The sequence below is a fragment of the Mirounga angustirostris genome, unplaced genomic scaffold, assembly GCF_029215605.1.
Source record: "Mirounga angustirostris isolate CCGP_5_RB_7025 unplaced genomic scaffold, mMirAng1.0.hap1 SCAF_12, whole genome shotgun sequence".
NCBI lineage: Eukaryota > Metazoa > Chordata > Mammalia > Carnivora > Phocidae > Mirounga > Mirounga angustirostris.
This window is the reverse complement of record NW_026991720.1, coordinates 51252861-51275787: the sequence shown is the minus strand read 5'-3', so window position 1 is coordinate 51275787 and position 22927 is coordinate 51252861. Positions and strand designations below refer to the sequence as shown.

The window sequence follows — 22927 nt, the reverse complement described above, 5'->3', positions numbered from 1 at the left end:
CATCTACCTTCAGCTCAGGTTGTGATCCCAGGGTCTTGGGATTGAGTTCCACATTGGACTCCTTGCTCAGCAGGGACCCTCCTTCTCACTCTGCCTCCTGCTTCCTCTGGTTGTGCTTTCTCTCTCCCTCTCCCTGACAGATAAATAAATAAAATCTTTTGTTGTTGTTGTTTTGTTGTTTTTTAAAGATTTTATTTATTTATTTATTTTTAAAGAGAAAGAGCACAGAGGGAGAGGGATAGGGACAAACAGACTCCCTACTGAGTGCAGAGCCTGATGACCCTGGGATCATGACCTGAGCTGAAGGCAGATGCCTAACTGACTGAGCCACCCAGGTGCCCCATAAATAAAATCTTAAAAAAAAAAAAAAGATAAAAAAAAAGATTCTTCAATTCTTTTTAGGTTACAATGAAATTCTTTTTTTGAAAGATTTTATTTATTTTAGAGAGTGCGTGTGTGTGGGCATGCGAGTAGGGGAGGGGCAGAAGAGGAGAGGGAGGGAGAGGGAGAGAATCTCAGGCAGACTTGGAGTGAGCGTGGAGCCCGCTACTGGTTCCATCTCATGACCCTGAGATCATGACCCTGATATCATGGCTTTAGCCGAAACCAAGAGTCAGATGCTTAACTGACTGAGCCTCCCAGGGGCCCCGGTTACAGTGAAATCCTTAAAGGCTTTGTTGGAAGCCAGTTGTAAAAATTAGAGCAATTCTGACATTGTTATATTGAAAAAACGTTTTCAAAACACAAAAATTGTGTTTGTGTGTGGGTGCTGTGAGGAAGCTGAATAATTTAAAGAGAAGTAAATGGTGCATTTCTTTTATTCAAATGACACTTTTTCAGCCTACTCTTATCTAAAATGCAACCCTTTCCCTGCTTTAGTTTTCTCTCAACATACTGTGTATTTCTTTTATTTATGTTTATTATTGTCTGCTTCTGCCAATAGAATGTGAGCTTCTTGGGGGCAGCTTGTGTGTCTTACTTGCTGCTATATCTGCAATGTGCTGGGTGCAGAAGAGACACATATTAATTGACTGAATGCATGTCTTTATGGTATCAGAATGAATGTTTAAGTTTTAGCCACAATTATATACTGAAGTAGTAGGCTTTTTTTTTTTTTTTAAGTATACCATGTTTTCTTGGTGAGTTCATCTACTCATTTCTTATTTATGTCTCCTTGTACATTTCTTTGGAGCCTTGTTTGAAGATTTTTTAAAAACTCCAACTCATAATGTATTTCTAGGAGATGTTAGTAATCGTACTGATCCATTCAACAACTAACCTTGGGTTTTCTGGACCTTCTTAACAACTTGAGATGCATACCTTCTTGCAATTTCAGTTACTTTCTAAAACCACGATTTTGTGATCCTCTGTAATTTTTCTTTTACAGAAGTAGAATCCAGTCCAGTGCATTTTTATCTTGACAGGATTCCCTAATCTCTCATTTTACTGTAACTGCTCTTAAATCTCCAATGTTTTGTGCACTTGTATCAGCAACCTCCTAGCTTCTCTTCTTTCCTTCATCAACCTTGAACCCCATCATAGAACATCCAGACTGTATTCTCTTTTACTCCTTTTCTTCTCTTATGTAATCTGCTTTTCTTTTTTTTTTTTTTTTTTTTTTTTTTTTTAAAGATTTTATTTATTTGACAGAGAGATAGACAGCGAGAGAGGGAACACAAGCAGGGGGAGTGGGAGAGGGAGAAGCAGGCTTCCCGCCGAGCAGGGAGCCCGATGCGGGGCTCGATCCCAGGACCCTGGGATCGTGACCTGAGCCGAAGGCAGTCGCTTAACCGACTGAGCCACCCAGGCGCCCCTGTAATCTGCTTTTCGAGGCCTATCTAACCTTATCTTCTGTGAGCTGTTTGGTGAGAAATCCTCTTCTTAGAAAGCCTTGCATGGACTTGTTTAACACTTCTTTTTAGAATTTAGGTGTACTTTTCACACATTATGCTTTGTTTTGATGCTTAATCCAAAAGTAAGAGACAGTGGGAAAAATAATATTCCATATCCTGTCATTTCTTTAGATCTAGCTTATGTGGCCCGTGATGTGTGCATGTCAGGAACATTCCAATAAGGAAGAAATCTTAGGAGAAGGAAAAGGGGTGGTGGCAGCCCCCTAAAATCTGGAAGTGATTCTAACATTATAAGCAGATTGAGTGGAATTGATCTCATTGTTGCAGATGGGATACTGGAGACTTAAGGGTTCCAGACTCAATGGACCCACTAATATTTCTAGTGTTCTCCTCTGTACAGAAATTTCCTGTTTCTGGACCTCCTTTGAGACCCAGTCAAGAACCTGAGACTCATCATTCCTTTTTTATTGGATCCAAGTGCAGAGAGCTTGGAGGAGTTCACCTCCCAAAGTGTGTTATTTTTGAGCATAGTTTATTCTGTTTAACTATATTTTTACTTTTTATTGTTTTTTCATCCCTGATGTTTCAGTATTTCTTCTTTTGTCATTTCCTTTGTTTTAAGAACTTCTTTTCACCACTTCTTTAAGATAAGTCGGCCAATGACAGATTCTTAGTTTTCCTTCATCTGAGAGCATCTTGATTTCACCTTCATTTCTGAAGAATACTTTTTGCTGTGTATGGAATTCTAGGTTTATATTTCTTTTTGCACTTGAAAAATGTTGTGCCACCTTCTTTGAGGCTTCATGGTTTCTCATGAAAAATCCACTGTCATTTAAATCATTTGTTTCTTGGTAATGTGATGTTTTTCTTTAGCACTTTTACAATTTTTCCTTGTCTTTAGTTTTCTGCAGTTTGACTATAATGTATCTTGGCATATATTTTTTGGGTTTACTCTCTTTGAGGCTTGCTCATCTTGAATTTGTGGGTTTATGGTTTTCACCAAATTTGTAAAATTTGGTTCAGCAATTACTTCTTCACGTATTTTGTTGGCCTTACACTCTTCTTTTTTTCTGAAACTCTGATGACATACATTTTGGATCTTTTTTTTATTGTTTCACAGGTTCCTGAGGTTCCGTCCATTTTTTGGTTGCTGTTCAAATTGGGTACTTTCTATTTTTCTTTAATTTCATTGGTGTTTTCCTCTGTCATACTCCTCATGCCATTGAACAGTCCAATGAGTTAAAAAAAAAATTCTGTTCTTTTTCAGTTCTAACATTTCCTTTTGGTTTTCTTTATATCTTCTGTTTTTTTCTTTGCTGAGTTATTATTTTGTTTGTTCCATGAGTGTTTGTGATTGATCTCTAAGCATTGTTATGGTGGCTCCTTTAAAATCTGTCAGATAATCCCTGCATCTGTGTCATCTTGGTATCTGTTGGTTGTCTTATTCAGGTTGGGATTTTTTTGGTTCTGAGTTTGACATGTGGTTTTTGATCATATCCTGAACATTTGGGTATTATGTTCTGAGACTCTGCATCCTATTTAACCTTCATTTTTTGCAGACAGGCCCCCAGTTAGGTGTAGTGTACAGTTTCAGATATGGTTAGATCTTCATCTCCTCTCTGGGCTCTGCTGACCCCCCAGCAAAAACAGAATGCCGACTTGCAGTGAGTGCCTTGCCTCTTCTCATTGTTGCTGGGTGGTGGTGGAAATTCATCTCTTCATTGAGTCCTGTTGACACTGGGGAGCAGGAACCATACTTAATCTTCACATTGCTTTGTTCCACTTTGTTGCTTCTGAGTAGGATTGAAGTTAGCTTCCCTGCTAACTGACAGTACCAGTTAGGTAGAGTGCCAGCTAATGCCATCTCACACTGCCTTGTTCTGCCTCTTTGTTAATGGTGGGGGTGGAAGTCCAGCTTCCCACTCAGCCCCGCTGACAGTGGATGGGAGGGGAGAGTTTTTCATTTGGTATTTGGCTGGAGTAGGGAATATTACCAAAAAGTTTTTCTGCTGCTGGACCACTCTCTTCCCAGTTCTTTGGCTAGAGGGAGCACGCTTTTCTATGGGCTTTTTTTGGATCCGTGGCTCTTGGTGTTTCTGAATTGCAGGCTTCTCTAGCACTTCCTCTGGGATATAGGAGGATCAAAAGGAAAACTCAGGAAATTCACTATTGTGTCAGTCCTCAACTTCCAAGGTGTCCCTAGCTACTTCACCTTCTTCTTTCAACTTTTCAGAGTCTTCTTATGTTTGTGTGTTCTATTATATCCAGATTTTCTTTTTTAGGACTGATGCTGAATGGGACTACTTAATTTGGCTGGAATCCCTTGAATGCCTTTATACCTTGGAAGCTGAATGCTTTTGCACAATGTCACCACCACATCAGTTTCATTTCTTTTGGGTCCTCAGTGCTTTCTTTTAGTCCTTTTACTTGCCCACAGCCAGCTCATTCTCATATTTCCCTCAAAGATTACTTTAAAACTGTTACTGCTTTCCTCAAGCACCTATTGAAATCATACCCTCATTCTTTTCAGTAGACCTTGCCTCTTCTTTTCTTTTTTTTTTTTAAGATTTTATTTATTTGACAGAGAGAGATACAGCAAGAGAGGGAAGACAAGCAGGAGGAGTGGGAGAGGGAGAAGCAGGCCTCCCGCGGAGTGGGGAGCCAGATGTGGGGCTCAATCCCAGGACCCTGAGATCATGACCTGAGCTGAAGGCAGATGCTTAACGACTGAGCCACACAGGTGCCCCATTCTTAAAAAAAATGAGATTATATATGCTTTCTCTCAAATTTCATTTCTTCTGTTTACAAACTAATCATTTCTTTACCCCGTCTTCTGTCTTCTAGTCCAGTTTCAGAGAAAGTATTCCTTCAGTGCAAGCCATCCACATGTGGCCTTGACCCCATTTTCTCATCTTCTATTCTAGAACATCACTTTTACCCTACTTTTATCTTGCTTGTATCTTCAGTGTATTTCTTTTTATTCTGCATCTTTCCTTCAGCCTAAAAATAGGGTTATTAAGTCTGGTATATCAAAAAACAAACAAAACAAAAAATCCACAGTAATTCCTTTACCCATTGTTTTCTGTGACACATCTTCTTAGTTTTTTTGACCCTTGTGATTAGGCTTTTTTTTTTTTTTTTTACTCTTCTTTACTTCCTGTTAACTGTTAGTGTCCCCAAGGATTTTGCTCACATTCTACTAAAATTTTCACTGTGTACCCTTTCCTTGGGTGTTCTTATTTACTTTTATAGTGTCTAGTACCATTTATTTGTTAGTAGCTCCCACATTTATGGCAGTAATCTGATGCTCTTGCTAGAGTTTCCAGTTGTGTACATATGCCTTCCTGCTGGCTAACTTTACCTTAATTTACTAGATACTTTATCTTGTTCCAGAAAGGATACAAGGCAATCAGTTCACAGAAGTGCTTTAAAACAGAACAAGACATGATAAATTGAAAGTAGATAAGAAAGAAAAAAAAAGGGGGGGCGCCTGGGTGGCTCAGTCTTTAAGCGTCTGCCTTCGGCTCAGGTCATGATCCCAGGGCACTGGGATCGAGCCCCGCATCGGGCTCCCTGCCCTGCGGGAAGCCTGCTTCTCCCTCTCCCATTCCCCCTGCTTGTGTTCCCTCTCTCGCTGTGTCTCTGTCAAAATAAAATCTTTAAAAAAAAAAAGAAAGGAAAAAAGGTGTGGGGGGTTCCTGAGTGGCTCAGCGGGTTAAGCGTCTGCCTTTGGATCAGGTCATGATCTCAGGGTTCTGGGATCAAACCCCACATCAGGCTGTCCACTCAAAGGCAAGTCTGCTTCTCCCTCTCCCTTTGTGATCTCTCACATTTTCACTCTCTCTCAAATAAATAAATGAAAATTTTAAAAAGAAAGAAAGAAAAAAGGGCGTGTGAACATAGAGTTGAACCATGAATGAGAGTACTACAGAATGCACACCACAGGATGCCTGGGTGGCTCCATCAGTTAAGCATCTCACTCTTGGTTTCTGCTCAGGTCCTGATCTCCGGGTCGAGCCCCACATTGGGCTCTGCGCTCAGTGTGGAGTCTGCTTAAGATTCTCTCTCTCCTTCTCTCTGCCCCTCTCCCTGTTCTCTAAATAAATAAATAAAATCTAAAAACAACAGCAGCAACAAAATGCACACCACAGAAACCTGTTGAGAGCTGCTAATACACAGTTCACGTGCTGCCTTTCCTTCCTTGTAGCAGACACTGCCAAGTGAGCGTGCTCGTGTTCACTGAGCTTGGGTCTGACCTCAAAATAGCATCCGTGAGGGATAGTATTGACTGAAAAACAAGCCTATTTCCCATCCTCGATGAATATATTTTCTGTGGATAAACCACTAGGATTGCTGTAATCTTTCTTCTAGCAATTATAAGAAAGGAAATCTAGTCTGTCATACCAACCATTATATCTAAGATAAAAGCAGGCCAATTAGGACAAGTGAAGCTATTTTTTAGTTTTTGTTTTGTTGTGGAAAGTTTTACACAAAAACAAAGAATAAATAATGAAACCCTTTATACTCTTCAGTCAGATTCAGCTATTGTCAATGTTTAATTACCATAGTACTCTTAGTGATAAAACTAGGGGCTCTCATAAAGACAGCATTTCACATTGCTAATGCAGATGTCCCAAGTTACCTGAAATTTAAAAAACAAAAATAGGTCACATTTATTGAGTGCTTACTATGTATCAGTTACTTTGCAAGTATTTATCCAACTTAATTCTTGCAGTGGCCTTACGAGTGAGGAAACTGAGGCAAAGAGAAATTAGGTGATTTGTCCAGATCCAGTGACTGCTAAGAGATGGAACCAAGATTAAAATCTAGCCAGTCTGTCTCCAGAAGGTGCACTCTTTACCACTATCCCATTTCTCCCAGCCTTCCCCGAACAGTCTCTTCTAGTCATCTAAGCTGACAACTTGTAGTCTTCTTTGACTCTTCCATCTCCTTCATCCCGCCCTTCTAGTTAATCATGCTTTGGCATTTTTACTATCTTAGGACTTCTCAGATTTCTCTTTTATCTCTTAAACTAGTTCAGTATCTTGTTAGTAAGACTTGTTAGAAGATAAGGATGTTTAGAAGATAAGACTTTGTTAAATAACTAAAAGTCAACTGAATAAATTTTAAAGATGTAATTAGCTTTATTAATCAGTTCACTAGCAGGTCAGCATCCCATCTAGTAAGTAGAAGGGAGCTCCAAAGTGTTACAGAACAGAAAAGGCTTTTAAAGGTGAAGAGGGAGTAGAAATAAAGGTGAAGAGGGAGTGGAAAAAAAGTTATTTGCAAAGATTCCATTGTTTTAGGCAAGATTATCCTCCTATAGGGAATGGAGAGGATCTGTCAGTAAATTTCTTTGTGCTGACCAGGAAATTCCCATGTGGGTTAGTTAGAGGTTACATTCCTGGGGGAGTGAATGAAACTGCAGTTACTAAAATTAGGTAGTAAGTCATGGTTTACTGACATGGGACCTTAACCTGAGTGACTCCATTTTTTGAGCCTGTGATTTTTCTTTTTAATGCCTTCTAATTTATAAACTGCAGTTTGCTTTGCTTTGATGCAGGATAGGACATAGTGTGAGGACTCTGTTAGTCAGGGTTCAGTCAGGAAAACAGAAGCCACAGTTTACATATTTCAGTTATAAGGGTTTTAATATAGGAATTTAAAGCTTTCATGTACATTGGAAGATGTAGGATAATAGAGATAAGGGAAATAGTAATCTATTTCAGCATGTAACGCTGTTTTGTTTTTTAGATTCCACATATAAGTGAAATCATATGGTATTTGTCTTTCTCTGACTTATTTCTTCATATAATACTTTCTAGGTCCATCTATGTTGTTGCAACACTTAAGGTGATTATTGATATGTTGGGGGTAAACCTACCATTTTATTATTTGTTTTGTTCTGTTTCTTATTCATTGATTTTTCTTGCCTTTCTTTGAGTTACTTGAACATTTTTTAAGAGTTGATCTTGATTTATTTATGGTGTTTTGAGTGTATTGCCTTCTATAGTTTTCTGAGTGGTTGGTATGGATATTACGATATATGTATGTATCTTATCGCATTCTTCTGGTATCAGTGTTTCAATACTTTGAAGTGTAGAAGCCTTTTGTTTAGGTTCCTTCACCCTACCACTTTTTTTTTTTTTAAAGATTTTATTTATTTATTTGACAGAGAGAAACACAGCGATAGAGGGAACACAAGCAGGGGGAGTGGGAGAGGGAGAAGCAGGCTTCCCGCTGAGCAGGGAGCCCAATGCGGGGCTTGATCCCAGGACCCTGAGATCATGACCTGAGCTGAAGGCAGCCGCTTAACTGACTGAGCCACCCAGGCGCCCCCACCCTACCCACTTTTAACTATCATTGTCTTAAGCATCAGATAGTATAATGTAATAACTTTTGTTTCAGTCATTGTATATGATTTAGGACACTTATGATGAGAAGGATAATCTTTGGCATTCCCTCATATTTCTGTTCTTTCCATTGTTATTCCTTCTTGATGCTCCAATACTCTTTTTAAAATTCATTTCCTTTTTTAAAAAAATTTTTTTTATTTATTAGAGAGGGCATGAGTGGGGGGAGGGGCAGAGAGAGAGTGAGAAGGAGAAGTAGACTCCCCACTGAGTGGGGAGCCCGATGTGGGGCTCAATCCTAGGACCCTAAAATCATGACTGAAGGCAGACACTTAACCAACTGAGCCACCCAGATGCCCCAAAAATTCATTTCTTTTTTGGGTGAAGTACTTCCTTTAGCCAGTCTTTAAGAATGTGTCTTCTCGTGACATATTCTTTTAGTTCTCCTTCATCAGTGAACATTTTGATTTTAGCCCTTTTTTCCTCATGGATAATTTCACTAGGTATAGAATTTGTGGTTGAAAGTTCTTTTCTCTTAGCAGTTGAAAAATGTTGTGCCACTTCCTTCTGGTTTCCATGGTTTCACATAAGAAATCTTTTGTTATTCAAATTGATATTTCTCTGTAGGTAATGTTTTTCTTGGTTTGCTTTCAAGTTTTGTTTTGTTCTTAGTTTTCAGAAGTTTCATTAATTTGAGTTTATCCTAGTTGAGTCATTTTTTTGTTGTTTTAGATGTGGGGATCATGAGACACTCCAGTCCTGGGGTCTTTAACCAGTTTGTCTTCCTCTTTACTCTTTCAGAGACCTCCTTTGGTTGTGTTCTGTTACTTCCAACATAGTTTTACTTAGTGGTGAGGAGCAGGAAGAAACCATAAGTCCTTTTGCTCATTTTTAAATTACAACGTATGGAATTTATTTGGGTCTGGATTTAAGTAAACTATATAAAAGTAAAATAATTTCTGATATTTATGGGATGATTAAAAATTTGAAAACTGGGGGTGCCTGGCTGGCTCTTGATCTTGGGGTTGTAAGTTCGAGTCCCATGTTGGGTGTAGAGATTACTCAGAAATAAAAGCTTAAAAAATTTTTTGAAAACTAGCTATTTTATACAGGCATGTCTTGTTTCATTGTGCTTCACTTTATTGCATTTTGCAGGTACTGCATTTTTTTTAACAAATTGAAGGTACAGAATTCTGTGTCAGGCAAGTTTATTGATGCCATTTTTCCAACAGCATTAGCTTACATAGTGTCTCTGGGTCATATTTTGATAATTCTCAAAATATTTCAGACTTCTTGATTATTAGTATACTTATTGTGATCTGTGATCAGTGATTATGACTCACTGAAGGTTAGATAATGGTTAGCATTTTTTAGCAATAAGGTATTTTTAAATTAAGGTATGTATATAGGCTTTTTTAGGCATAATGTTACTGCACACTTAATCAACTGCAGTATGATATAAACACAACTTTTACATGCACTGGGAAACCAAAAGATTTATTTGACTTGCTTTATTGTCATATTTGTTTTACTGTGGTAGTCTAAAACCAAATCTACAATATCTCTGAGATATGCCTGTATTAAAGAATTACTAAAAATAAAATTACTGAATTTTTAGTGTGATGATACTGTGTCAAAATAAGAGACTTTAACTTTTAGAAATACGAACTAAGGGGCACCTGGTGGCTCAGTTGTTAAGCGTCTGCCTTCAGCTCAGGTCATGATCCCAGAGTCATGGGATCGAGCCCTGCATCGGGTTCCCTGCTCCGCGGGAAGCCTACTTCTCCCTCTCCCATTCCCCCTGCTTGTGTTCCCTCTCTTGCTGTGTCTCCCTGTCAAATAAATAAATCAAATCTTTAAAAAAAAAAAAAGAATACGTACTAAAATATTTAGAGATGAAATTATGAGATGGATAGGATTTACCTCAAAAATAATTTATATAGGTTTATGCATAAGGTTGATGGTTGTTGGGGCTGGGTGATGAATACATAGGATTCAGAATATTTTGTGTATGTAAGAAATCTCCATATTTAATAGTTTTAAAAGTTTAACGTGTTTTTATTGAACATAGGTTAAGTATTAGGGAGGAAAGAAACATGCTTGTTTATTTTCCTTGTACTTAATGTATGAAATCAACATTGTATAAGCTACTAAGTGAGGAAGCATTGAAATTGCTTATAGTGTATTCATCAACTCTGATTGATATTTGAGGAGCCCCAAGAACTGTTTAGTTACCTGTGAACAAGTAGTTATTAACATGAAAGTGTTTTTATCCTGTAAGAGCTAATGTGTGTTGGGTGAGCTCTTCTCTTTTCTCCAGAATATGAAGAATTCCAGGTTTGACTGTGCTGTAGGATTGGTATTTTGTTACATTGGGAATTTATCCATTCTCATTTTCTTTAACAGCTTTCTGTTCAAAATCAGAAATTTGAAACAAATGAAGATGGAATCCCGAAAGTGGATCAGTTTCATTTGGTATGTGACCTTTTTGTCATTTACTGGTTGGAAACATATGGTGTAGTTGTAACAGTAATGTAAACATAAATATTTGACTGAAGATAACTTCTGCTTTTTGTAAGAATGCAAAATAGCATTCATAATAAAGAAATATTGAAAAAAATTCAAATGCCTTACTTAGACCACTGCCAGAGAATTACTGCTAGAGAATATTGCTGGATTGTACATTTGTCACACAAATTATATAATATTGTAAGTAATAATTAAAGAAAAATAGTCTTTGCTTTATCTTTCAAGATATTATATTAAAATTAATGTTTTGCTAATTTATATAAGTGTCTAGTTGTGTCTTTTCTTTGTCATCTGTCATTCATATTGCTTTGCCATTTATGTATGTGTTCAGCAAACATATTTGAAGGATCTATTCCACACTAGGAATTGAACTAGATAATGGATTACCAGGATTGCAGCATTGAATAAATGAATAATTTAGAAATGTGAACAGGTAAAAAACCAAGATCTCTAAGTAGGGTATTAAGAAAGTACTTTGGAGGACGCCTGGGTGGCTCAGTTGGTTAAGCGACTGCCTTCGGCTCAGGTCATGATCCTGGAGTCCTGGGATTGAGTCCCGCATCAGGCTCCCTGCTCGGCAGGGAGTCTGCTTCTCCCTCTGACCCTCCCCCCTCTCATGCTCGCTTTATCTCATTCTCTCTCTCAAATAAATAAAATCTTTAAAAAAAAAAAAAAAGAAAGTACTTTGGAGGAACCTAATTTTTAATTCTGCAGAGAAAGGTGGAGAGAAGAGAGGTAGATAGAAAATGCCACCAAGTAGTTTGAGGTGAATCTTCAAGATTGAATTAGGAGTTTATAAGAGATAGAATGAAGTGGTGGTATTCCAGGTAAAGACAATAAATAACCTGCACTAAGACATGAAAATATTAAATTCTTTTTTTTTTTTTTTAAAGATTTTATTTATTTATTTGAGAGAGAGAGAATGAGAGACAGAGAGCATGAGAGGGAGGAGGGTCAGAGGGAGAAGCAGACTCCCTGCGGAGCAGGGAGCCCGATGCGGGACTCAATCCAGGGACTCCAGGATCATGACCTGAGCCGAAGGCAGTCACCCAACCAACTGAGCCACCTAGGCGCCCGAAAATATTAAATTCTTTTGAATGGAATAGTCCCATATGACTAGATATTAAGAGGTTATAAATATGGCAGTAAATGAGTTTATGGAAGTATAATAATCAAGCTCTAAAAGTTCTCATGCCATTTTTTTAAGAAAGAAAATATTTATTTAAAAATATAATTGTTTTTATGACTTTATTTTTTTAAGAGCAGTTTTAGCACAGCAAAATTAAGAGGAAGGTACAGAGATTTCCCATATACCTCCTTCTCCCACATATGCATAGTCTATCCATTAACATCCCCCACCAGAATGGTACATTTATTACAGTTGATAACCTATATCGATACATCATTATCACCTAAAGTCTGTAGTTTAGATTAGGGTTCCCTCTGGCATTGTGCATTCCTATGAGTTTGGACAAATGTATAATTGCATGTATTCACCACTATAGAATCATACAGAGTATTTACACTGCCCTAAAAATCCTCTGTGCTTTGCCTGTTCATCTCTGCCTTCCGAAACCCCTGGTTAACATTGATCTTTTTACTGTCTTCATAGTTTTGCCTTTTCCAGAATGTCATGTAGTTGGACTCATACAGTATGGAGCCTTTTCAGATTGACTTTATTCCACTTAGTAATATGCATTTAAAGTTCCTCTAGATCTTTTCATGGCTTAATAGCTCATTGCTTTTTAGTGCTGAATAATACTCCATTTTCTGAATGTACCACGTTTTTTTTTAACCTATTCACCTACTGAAGGTCATCTAGGTTGCTTATGGGTTTTAAGGCAGTTATGAATAAACATCTATGTGCAGGTTTTTGTGTGGACATAAATTTTTATTTCATTGCGTCAATGCCAAGGAGCACAGTTGCTGGCTTGTATGGTAAGAGTGTGTTTAGTTTTGTTAGGAAGTGCCAAACTGTCTTCCAAAGTGGCTATGCCATTTTGCATTACCATTCCTGTTGCTCCACATCCTTGCTAGCATTTGATATTGTCACTATTCTAGATGTATAGTGGTATCTTGTTTTTTTTTTTTTTTTTTTAAAGACTTTATTTATTTATTAGAGACAGAGAGAATGAGAAAGAGAGCACATGAGAGGGGGAGGGTCAGAGGGAGAAGCAGACTCCCCGCTGAGCAGGGAGCCCGATGCGGGACTCGATCCCGGGACTCCAGGATCATGACCTGAGCCGAAGGCAGTCGCTTAACCAACTGAGCCACCCAGGCGCCCGTGGTATCTTGTTTTAATTTACATTTCCCTGAGACATGACGTGTGGAGCATTTTTTCATATGCTGATTTGCCATCTGTCTCTTCTTTGGTAAGGTGTCTGGCAAGGTCTTTGGTCCATTTTTAAATCATGTTGTTTTCTTATTGTTGAGTTTTAAGAGTTTGTATATTTTGAAGAACAATCCTTTATCAGAAATGTCTTTTGCAAATATTGTCTCACAATATGTGGTTTGTCTTTTAATTTTCTTGACAGTGTGTTTTGCAGAGCAGAAATTTTTAATTTTAATGAAGTCTAATTTATCAGTTTTTTCTTTCATGGCATTTGATGTTATATCTAGAAAGTCATCACCAGACCCAACTTCGTCTAGGTTTTCTCCTATGTCATCTTTTTTTTTTTTTTTTTTAAGATTGTTATTTATTTGTTTGACAGAGACTGCGAGAGAGGAAACACAAGCAGCGGGGAATGGGAGAGGGAGAAGCAGGCTTCCCACTGAGCAGGGAGCCCAATGCGGGGTTTGATCCCAGGACCCTGGGATCATGACCTGAGCTGAAGGCAGACGCTTAACAACTGAGCCACCCAGGCGCCCCATAGGTTTTCTCCTATGTTATCTTTTAGGAATTTTATAGTTTTGCATTTCACATTTAGATCTGTGATCCATTTTGTGTTTATTTTTGTGTACAGTGTAAGGTCTCTGTGTAGATTGATTTTTTGCATGTGGATGTCCAGTCGTTCCACTGCTATTTCTTGAAAAGGCTGTCTTTGGGGTGCCTGGGTGGCTCAGTCAGTTAAGTGTCTGCTTTTGGCTCAGGTCATAATCTCAGGGTCCTGGGATCAAGCCTCGCATCAGGCTCTCTTCTCAGCAAGGAGTCTGCTTCTCCCTCTCATTTTCCCTAGGTGCTCTCTCTCTCTCAAGTAAATAAATAAAATATTAAAAAAGAAGACTATCTTCATTGTATTGCCTTTTCCCTTTTGTCAAATATTAGTTGATTATATTTTATGGGTCTATTTTGTGCCATTAACCTATTGGTTTATTCTTTAATATCACAGTCTTGATTACTATAGCTTTATACTAAGTCTTGAAGTTGGGTAGTATCAGTTCTACAACTTGGTTCTTGAAGATTGTGTTGATTATTCTGAGTCTTACTGCCTCTCCATGTAAACTTTAGAATCAGTTTGTTCATATCCACAAAATAACTTGCTGGAGGTTTGGTTGGGATTGTACTGGATCTATAGATCAAGTTGGGGAGAATTGATCCTTGACAATATTGAGTCGTCTTATCCATGAATATGGAATATCTCTCCATTTATTTAGTTCTTTAATATCTTTCATCAGAGATTTGTAGTTTTCCTCATGTAGATCTTATACCTATTTTGTTAGATTTATACCTAAGTATTTTGTTTTTTGGTGTGCTAATGTAAATGGTATTGTGTTTTTAAATTCAAATTCCACTTGTTCATTGCTGTATATAGGAAAGTGATGGACTTTTGTATATTAGCTTTATATGTGGCAACCTTGCTACAATCAGTTACTAATTCCAGGAGTTTTTTTTCTGATACTTTCAGATTTTCTACATAGACAATCATGTCATCTGTCTATGAACAAAAACAGTTTTATTTCTTCTTTCCAGATTAACATGGTCTCATGCCATTTTGATTATTTGGACTGTAATGAAGGAACACATACAGTTTTATTTAACTCTGTAGTCCTTTTACTTATTTGACCACAGAAATAACTGTGTTTTATAACATCTAATGTCCCATGAAGTTAGCTTTTAAAAAGCACACATTAGAAATGATTACTAAGGAGCTTTGCCATACTTCTTGGATAAGAGTAAAAAACATTGGAGACAACTTTTGGGAGACTATGAAATTGTTTGTTACACTTACTGGCTGTAGTGTAGAATGGGATAACAAAGAAGGTGATAGATAATACTTTATATTTCTGAAAAACAGGATACAGATTTCTTGTCATTAAAAAAATACCAGTACTGCTACCTTAGAGGTTGTAGCTTCATCCAAAGAGAACACTTGAAACTCCTGCTTTTTCAGACTTGATAGAAAAATTACATTGTAATAAATTATCCTGAAATTTAGCGACTTAACACACATTTACTCTCTTACAGTTTGTGAGTCAGGAATCTGGGCATAGTTTATTTGGGTTCTCTGCTTCAGGGTACAGAGAAGACTGCAATCAAGTTGTTGACTGGGCTGTCTTTTTTTTTTTTTTTTTTTAGATTTTATTTACTTATTCATGAGAGACAGAGAGATAGAGAGAGGCAGAGGGAGAAGCAGGCTCCCAAGGAGCAGAGAGCCCGATGCGGGACTCGATCCCAGGACCCTGGGATCATGAACTGAGCTGAAGGCAGACGCTTAACCATCTGAGCCACCCAGGCGCCCTGTTGACTGGGCTGTCTTAATGCTTGACTAAGGAAGATCTGCTTTCAAGCTCACATGATTGTTGGTAGAATTAATTTCCCCTCTAGATCACCAGAAGTTGCCCTCAATTCTTTGCTTTATTTCCATCATGATAGCTTGTTTCATCAAAGTGTCTAAGCAGAGAAAGGAGTAGAAAGTCTGTTAGCTAGACTGAAATAGTTTTTTCATAACCAACTCCATTTCACTAGGTCAATCATACACTCAAGAGGAAGGGATTATGTAAGGATGTGAATACCAGGAAGTAGGGATCAATGGGCAACATCTTAGAAGTTGCCTACCACAGTTATATTCTGTTAGCTGTGTGCTAGGCCCTCTGCTAGGTTTATGTATAAAGAAGGTGAATAAATATAAGAAGTTCTTATTTAATGTGGGTAGCTGCTTATTGAGATCAAATTAGAAGAATATTTGGCTTATGTAGTATTTGTGTGATCTGAGGCAGCTGTTATTGCTGGGAATGGGGTTTTCTTTATGTGTATTTTGTAATCATATGTAGTTACCAAACATATGAGGGAACTATAATTTAGACATTACAGGGGCCATATGAAAAGTAGAGAGAAATAATAGAATTATGTAACTGACAGATATTAGAGGATAATTAATTCACTAATTCCCAGCCCCCAGAAGAATTTCTTTAGTAATAGGTCCAACAGATGGCCTTTAGCCTTTGCTTAAGTGCTTTTAAGTTCAGATAAATTCATTCTCTATTGTACAACTCTTATGTTTATTTGAAGGTAGTTCCTTCAAGTAGATGTTCCTTTATATAACATGTGTGTGATATAATATTCAAACGTTACGAAAAGAAGCACATCCCTATTGATATGTTCCCCAGCTACCCAAGTCTCTTCTCCCAGTGGTATTGCTAGTTTCTTTCTTTTTTTTTTTTAAAGATTTTATTTATTTATTTGAGACAGAGAGAATGAGAAAGAGAGCACATGAGAGGGGGGAGGGTCAGAGGGAGAAGCAGACTCCCTGCCGAGCAGGGAGCCCGATGCGGGACTCGATCCAGGGACTCCAGGATCATGACCTGAGTCGAAGGCAGTCGTTTAACCAACTAAGCCACCCAGGTGCCCCCCCCGCCTTTTTTAAAAGATTTTAAGTATTGCTAGTTTCTTGTGAATCTTTGCAGAAAGTTATATGTGGAATCTAAAACAAAACAAAAACCAAAACCAAAGTCATAGATACATCATAGATACATACATAGAAAGGTCTATGTATGTATGTGTCCTTTTAAAAAACAGATTATTATTTTATTAAGTTTAAAAAAAAATTCTATTTGCCCTGTACCCTCAGTAAGGGCAGGAGCTTTGTGTTATGCGTCATTGTATCCCCAGTGTCAGTAGTTGATACATAGTAAGACCTAAATAAATATTTTTTGAATGAGTGAATGAATCTTTACTATATTTTTTTCTGGTAAATATTCTTCATCTACCATTTTTTGAACTTGCCTTTTCCTTCTATTTCCCCCCCTATATTTTCAACCTCTCAGGAATTCATTTTTGTATATATGAAGTAAGGTTCAAAAAATTTTTTTATATGTGGACAGATAGTTGACCCAGCACCATTTATTCAATAGTCAGTCTATCCCTGCTGATTAATAATGCCACTCTATGCTGTGCCAGGTTTTCATGTACTCAGAATCTGTTTGGGGCTCTATTCTGTTCTTTGGCTTGTTTATTGATCCCTGTGCCAACACTATGGGGTTCCATGGTTTAAAATATTGTATCTTTATAGAGAGAGGGCTTTGACTTTCCTTCCTTATGTTTTCTTCCACATTGTCTTGGTTATTCTTGTCATTTTATTTTTCCTTATGAATTTTGGCACCAACTTGTTAAGTCCTCTGAAAAACATTGTTACTTTGTAAGTATTTTGAATAGGTTAATATGAAGGAGAATTGCTGTCTTAATGATAAACTGTTTTTGTAGTTGGGAAAATAATACCTCTCCATTTTTTAAGGACATATTATTATTTTACTCTTTATTGTATTGCATTGATTATAAGATAGATTTTATTTAAAAACAATTTCATAAGTGGTTTAATTATATTCAAAGGTACGTATCATGTAGCAAAACTTGATTATTTTTCCATTTTTAAAATTGAGGTGTAATTGATGCATAACATTAGTTTGACACATAATATTAGTTTAGTTTCATAATGATTTGATATTTGTATAGATTGGAAAATAATTACCACAATAACATCTAGTTAACATCCATCAGCATACATTGTTCTAAACATTTTTTTCCCTTGGTATGAGAACTTTCAAGATTTACTCTCTTAGCAACTTTCAGATAGGCAGTACAGTATTGTTAAGTAGTCACCATCCTGCTGTACATTATATTCTCATGACTTATTTATTTTGTAACTGGTAGTTTGTACTTTTTTGACCCCCTTCACCAGTTTTGCCCACCCCCCTCCTACCCCCTTGCCTCTGGCAACCTCTAGTCTGGTCTCTCTATCTATGACCTTGGTTTTCATTTTTGTTTTGTTTTAGATTCCACATATAAGTGAGATTATGTCGCATTTGTCTTTCTCTGACTTAGTTCACTTAGTATATTATGCTCAAGATCCATCCATGTTGTCACAAATTGTAAGATTTCATTCTTTTTTATGGCTGAATAATGCTCCCATTGTTTATGTGTGTATGTATGTATGTGTGTGTGTGTGTGTATGCACATACCATATTTTCTTTTTTTTTTTTGCCATAGAATAGCACTTTATTTTTTTAAAATTCCAGTATAGTTAACATACAGTGTTATATTAGTTTCAGGTGTACAATATAGTGATTCAACAATTCCATACATCACCCAGTGCTCATCATAACAAGTGAACTCCATGATCCCCATCACCTGTTTCACCCATTCCGCTACCCACATTGACCCTCTGGTAACCATCAGTTTATTCTCTATAGTTAAGAGTCTGTTTCTTGGTTTGTCTCTCTTTTTTTCTTTCTTTTGCTCATTTGTTTTGTTTCTTAATTCCATATGAGTGAAATCATATGGTATTTGTCTTTCTCTGACTGACTTATTTCACTTATTAGCATTATACTCTCTAGGTCCATCCATGTCATTGCAGATGGTGAGATTTCATTTTTTTTTTATGGTTGAGTAATATTCCCATGTGTGTATGTGTGTGTGTGTGCGTGTGTATACCACATCTAATTTATCTATTCATCTATGGGTGGACACTTGGGCTGCTTCTTTAATTTACACCATGTTTTCTTTATCCGTTTATCTGTTGATGGACACTTAGGTTGTTTCCATATCCTGGCTATCATAAATAATACTGCAGTGAACATGGGGGTGCATGTATCTTTTTGGGTTAGTGTTTTTGTTTTCTTCAGATAAATACCCAGATGTGGAATTGCTGGATCATATGGTAGTTCTATTTCAAAATTTTTTGTGGACCCTCCATACTATTTTCCACAGTGGCTGTACCAGCTTACCTTCCCAGCAATATATATAAATTTTTTTTAGAGGGAGAGAGAGAGCGTGCACGAGCGAGCACGGGGGTAGAGGGGCAAAGGGAAAGGGTGAGAGAGAATCTCAAGTAGGCTCCATGCCTAGTGTGGAGCCTGATGTGGGGCTCATTCTCACAATCCTGAGATCATGACCTGAGCCAAAATCAAGAGTTGTATGCTTTTTCTTTTTTTAAAGATTTTATTTATTTATTTGACAGAGAGAGAGAGTACAAGCAGGGGGAGCGGCAGGCAGAGGGAGAAGCAGGCTCCCCTCTCAGTGAGGAGCCCAGTGCGGGCCTTGATCCCAAGACCCTGGGATCATGACCTGAGCCGAAGGCGGACGTTTAACCAACTGAGCCACCCAGGCGTCCCCAAGAGTTGTATGTTTATCCAACTGAGCCACCCAGGCGCCCCTAGATTTTGTAATTTTTAGTTATACCTGCTGAAGGTGCTGTCTTTAAATATGTTTAGAAACATATCCTGTAGAGTGCAGTATGGGCATCGGCATTCATTCATCAAGTATTTACTGAATATCTGCTGTATCCCTGCCACTGTGCTAGTTGTTGGGGATGAAGTGGTAAATTAAAATTTCTGATCTTAAGGATCTTAGAGTCTAATGAGGACAGTAGCAATAAACAGGTGATTTTTATTCAGTGTGAAGTGTGTTCTGTTTGCAGTCATCATAGAGGGACCGAAAAAAGGCATACCCAGGTGCTCTGTCAGGTGGAAATAATGAAAGAGCAGTATTATCGTGTTGTTTACATGTGGTAATACAAACAACTTTGAAATAGTTCCTTGAAATAGTGGTGGTACCTAATAAATTCTGGCTCCCCATAATGATGATGATAATGGTAGTGGCGGTAGAGGAATTTCTGGAGATCACTTCAAAACTGAAACCATAGGCAGTTGACCAGTAAAGAAGGTTGCCCTTCCAAAGAAGCTTCACTGTAAAATTTTCAGTGTCAAACTGATCAGTGCCATAAAAAAGAGGAAAAAGGGTAGTCTTAAAATGTTTTTTTTTGTTTTTGTTTTTGTTTTTGAATTTCACTTGTTTTTGAGATATTTCAACTGTGATTATCTTTCCTATTACAGTTTTTCCTTGTGATTTAAGTCCATTGTTTTATTATTGGAGTAATAATTCCAATAAAAAGTAGTTGAATTTCATAGAAATCTTATAAAATCTAAATAGGAAAAATTGATGTTAGCTCTGTATTATTGATTAAAAGTGTTTTTGAAATGGATCCTCCTTCCTTATTTCAGGTTTGTCTTTTTGTTTTGGTTTTACTTTTGTTTTGTAACCTGTCTTTTTCCTTGCAGGATTATAATGTCAAATCCCTCCTCTATAGCCTGATCTATTGTAGAAGTTCAGTGACTGCTGAGCAAGTTTTGAATGCTGAATGTTTCTTGGTGCCAAAGGGGAAATCAACTCCAAACCCAGAGAAAGATACTGAATATACCCAATATAAAGAAAAAGAAGAATTAAAGATGGAGAACTTGGATAAATATAAGGAAAAGACAAGAAATGATGAAGCTAACTTTGATTGATAGATTAGTATTTTTTTTGTTGTTACAGATGTTCCTTTTAAAACTTTGTTTAGTTTGGTTAAATAAACAGAAAAAAATCTGGAAGTGTTCTGGAGCTAGTTGGGTTGTGTCTTTGGTATTCCAGTTGTGAAAAATAAAAGATGTTTGGCTATGCAAAAAATTGTATAGTTTGAAATTTCATTTAACTGGAGTTGTTAAGGAAGGATTTTCTGTCTATAGTACTTTTTGAAATTGCGTAGACTATGATACTTGTAATAGAAAAGGTTATTAGATATTGGACAAATCCTGTACAGATTTTCAGTTATATGAATCGCTGATGGTGGTACATTCAACAAATAATTGGCCTTGTACCCAATTCTGGGGATATAAAGGTAATTAAAACATTGTCCTTATATTTCCAAAGCACACAATCTATTGAGAAAGTCAGAAATATAAACAAATCTTTATAATACAATATGGAAAAATCAGTGATAGCTTTGTATGGAGCTTTATAGGAGTACACAGGAGGGTACTCATACTGTGGAAGAGGGATGTCATGGAAGGCTTTCTGGAAGATATAGTACGTTAATTACATTTTATAGAATGAGTAATAAAGTGGAAAGAGCAAGAGTATCTTAATTGGCAGAGAAAGCATGATAAAAGCACTGAAGGGAGAAACTTTTTGTTGTATTTAAAAGTATAAAATAGAAGGCAGGGAATAGTCATATAATAGGTGAATAAAGGCTTTGTACAAAATAATAAAACGCTCAGACCTACCTAATCATTTTATAGAAAATGTGGAATTATTGAAGAATTTTAAACAGCTTTAGCTCCTTCAAAATCCACCTACCTACTACCAGGATAGGAGGTAGGGAGACTGTTTAGGAGGTTAATACAATAAAGTAGATGAGAAATAATGAAAACAGGGTCTTGGGGAGTAGAGATAGTGATGAAACATACGCGACAAATTTTATGAAATAATTAGAAGGCAGACCAGTTGAACGCGGTGATTGAAGTGTATGTAGACTAAAGTAGTATGGTAGAGTCTCTAGTTGCCTATTTAAAACCCAGCCTTCCTTTCTTCCTTGGTAATAGATTCCAGTTTCATTTGGGATGCCAGTGTACTTGGCTAAAAGACTATATTTACCATTTCCTACATTAGTTGAGGCCTTTTGAATAAGTTCCTACAGATAAGGCTCCTAAAGGAGCTGACTTACCTGGGAGATGAGCCCTTTTGCCTTAACCCCCTTTTTATTGCCTAAAAGTGAATATGGCGGTTAGAATTTAAGCAGCCTCCTTGTATCATGAAGTGACTTTGAGGATGAAACCCATGACTGGGATGACGGGGCAGCAAGTTAGAAGGAGCTGATGTCCTTAATCATTCTGGAACCTCTGTACTAGCCTCAGGTTTTTATATGAGTTGAGAGAATAAAGCCTTACATCATATGGTTCCTGTACCAGCAGCCTCAACAGCACCTGGGAACTTAATAGAAATGCAAATTCTTGGCTCCATTCCAGATTTACTACATGAGAATCCAGGGGTAGAGCCTGAAAATCTGTGTTTTAACAAGCACTTTAAGTAATTCTAATGCATACTAAAGAGAACCATTGCCATATATTCAAGCCATTGCTACTTTTTGGGTTTTCTGTTTTATAGTAGACCTTAATTTTAGCTGATTCAGTTGTAAAGACACAGTAGTTAGGTTTAAAGTAAAGTTGGATAATTAAAGACAACAAAAAATAGATCACTTTATTTATACCAGTGTTTAAAATAAAGAATTAGACCAGCATTTTCCAAATGTGTTTTGCTGAACACTAGACCCTTGGGATGTTCAGCACAAAAAGTTCTGTGATTAGTTGTTTGGAAAATAATGGTAAATTCGAGATTATGCATATTAGATGGGAAGTTTCTAGAAACTTGTCTAGAAAAGAAACCTGCTTAGTTATTTCTTTTTTAAAGATTTTATTTATTAGAGAGAGCACAAACGGGGAGAAGCAGAGGGAGAGGGAGAGGAAGAAGCAGGCTCCCCGCTGAGTGGGGAGCGCAGTGTGGGCTTGATCCCAGGACCCTGGGATCATGACCTCTGCCAAAGGCAGACATTTAACTGACTGAGCCACCCAGGCACCCCTGAAACCTGTTTAGTTTTATTTAGTGTTTGCCAAAATTGATGAGCTGTTTAGTTTTATTTAGTGTTTGCCAAAATTGATGAGCTCCCTTTTTTCACAAATACCTAGCTACTTATCTCTTGTGAAACGGGTGAGAATCAGATTTTTTGGCATACGAAGCTAGCATTTTTATTTATTGTTTTAAAATGGCAAATGATGATGTGTGATGGAAAGACAAATTTTTAAGTATCTCTTCAATGCCACAAGTGTTTCTTGAAATATGTGTATATATATGTGTAAAGGCAATGCAAAGGCCAAGAAGATATGTTCACTGCCCTATGGGCAGTTTGAGAATGATGCAGTATATAATAAGCTGTAAGAAAAGAA

At 37.2% G+C, this 22927-nt stretch overlaps 1 protein-coding gene across 2 annotated transcripts in view; it reads left to right on the top strand.

The window, feature by feature from the left end:
• The window catches only part of STK31 (serine/threonine kinase 31), an 86203-nt gene extending 65683 nt beyond the window's left edge, over positions 1 to 20520 (top strand). The window contains exons 23-24 of one of the 2 annotated variants that reach the window (XM_064575606.1): positions 10613 to 10681; positions 20228 to 20520. In XM_064575606.1, coding sequence (XP_064431676.1) covers positions 10613 to 10681; positions 20228 to 20455 — 297 coding nt within the window. In that variant the 3' untranslated portion in view covers positions 20456 to 20520. The remainder of the gene's footprint in view (positions 1 to 10612; positions 10682 to 20227) is intronic. The other variant, XM_064575607.1, reaches the window with a different exon arrangement.
• The last annotated feature ends 2407 nt before the right edge of the window (positions 20521 to 22927 follow it).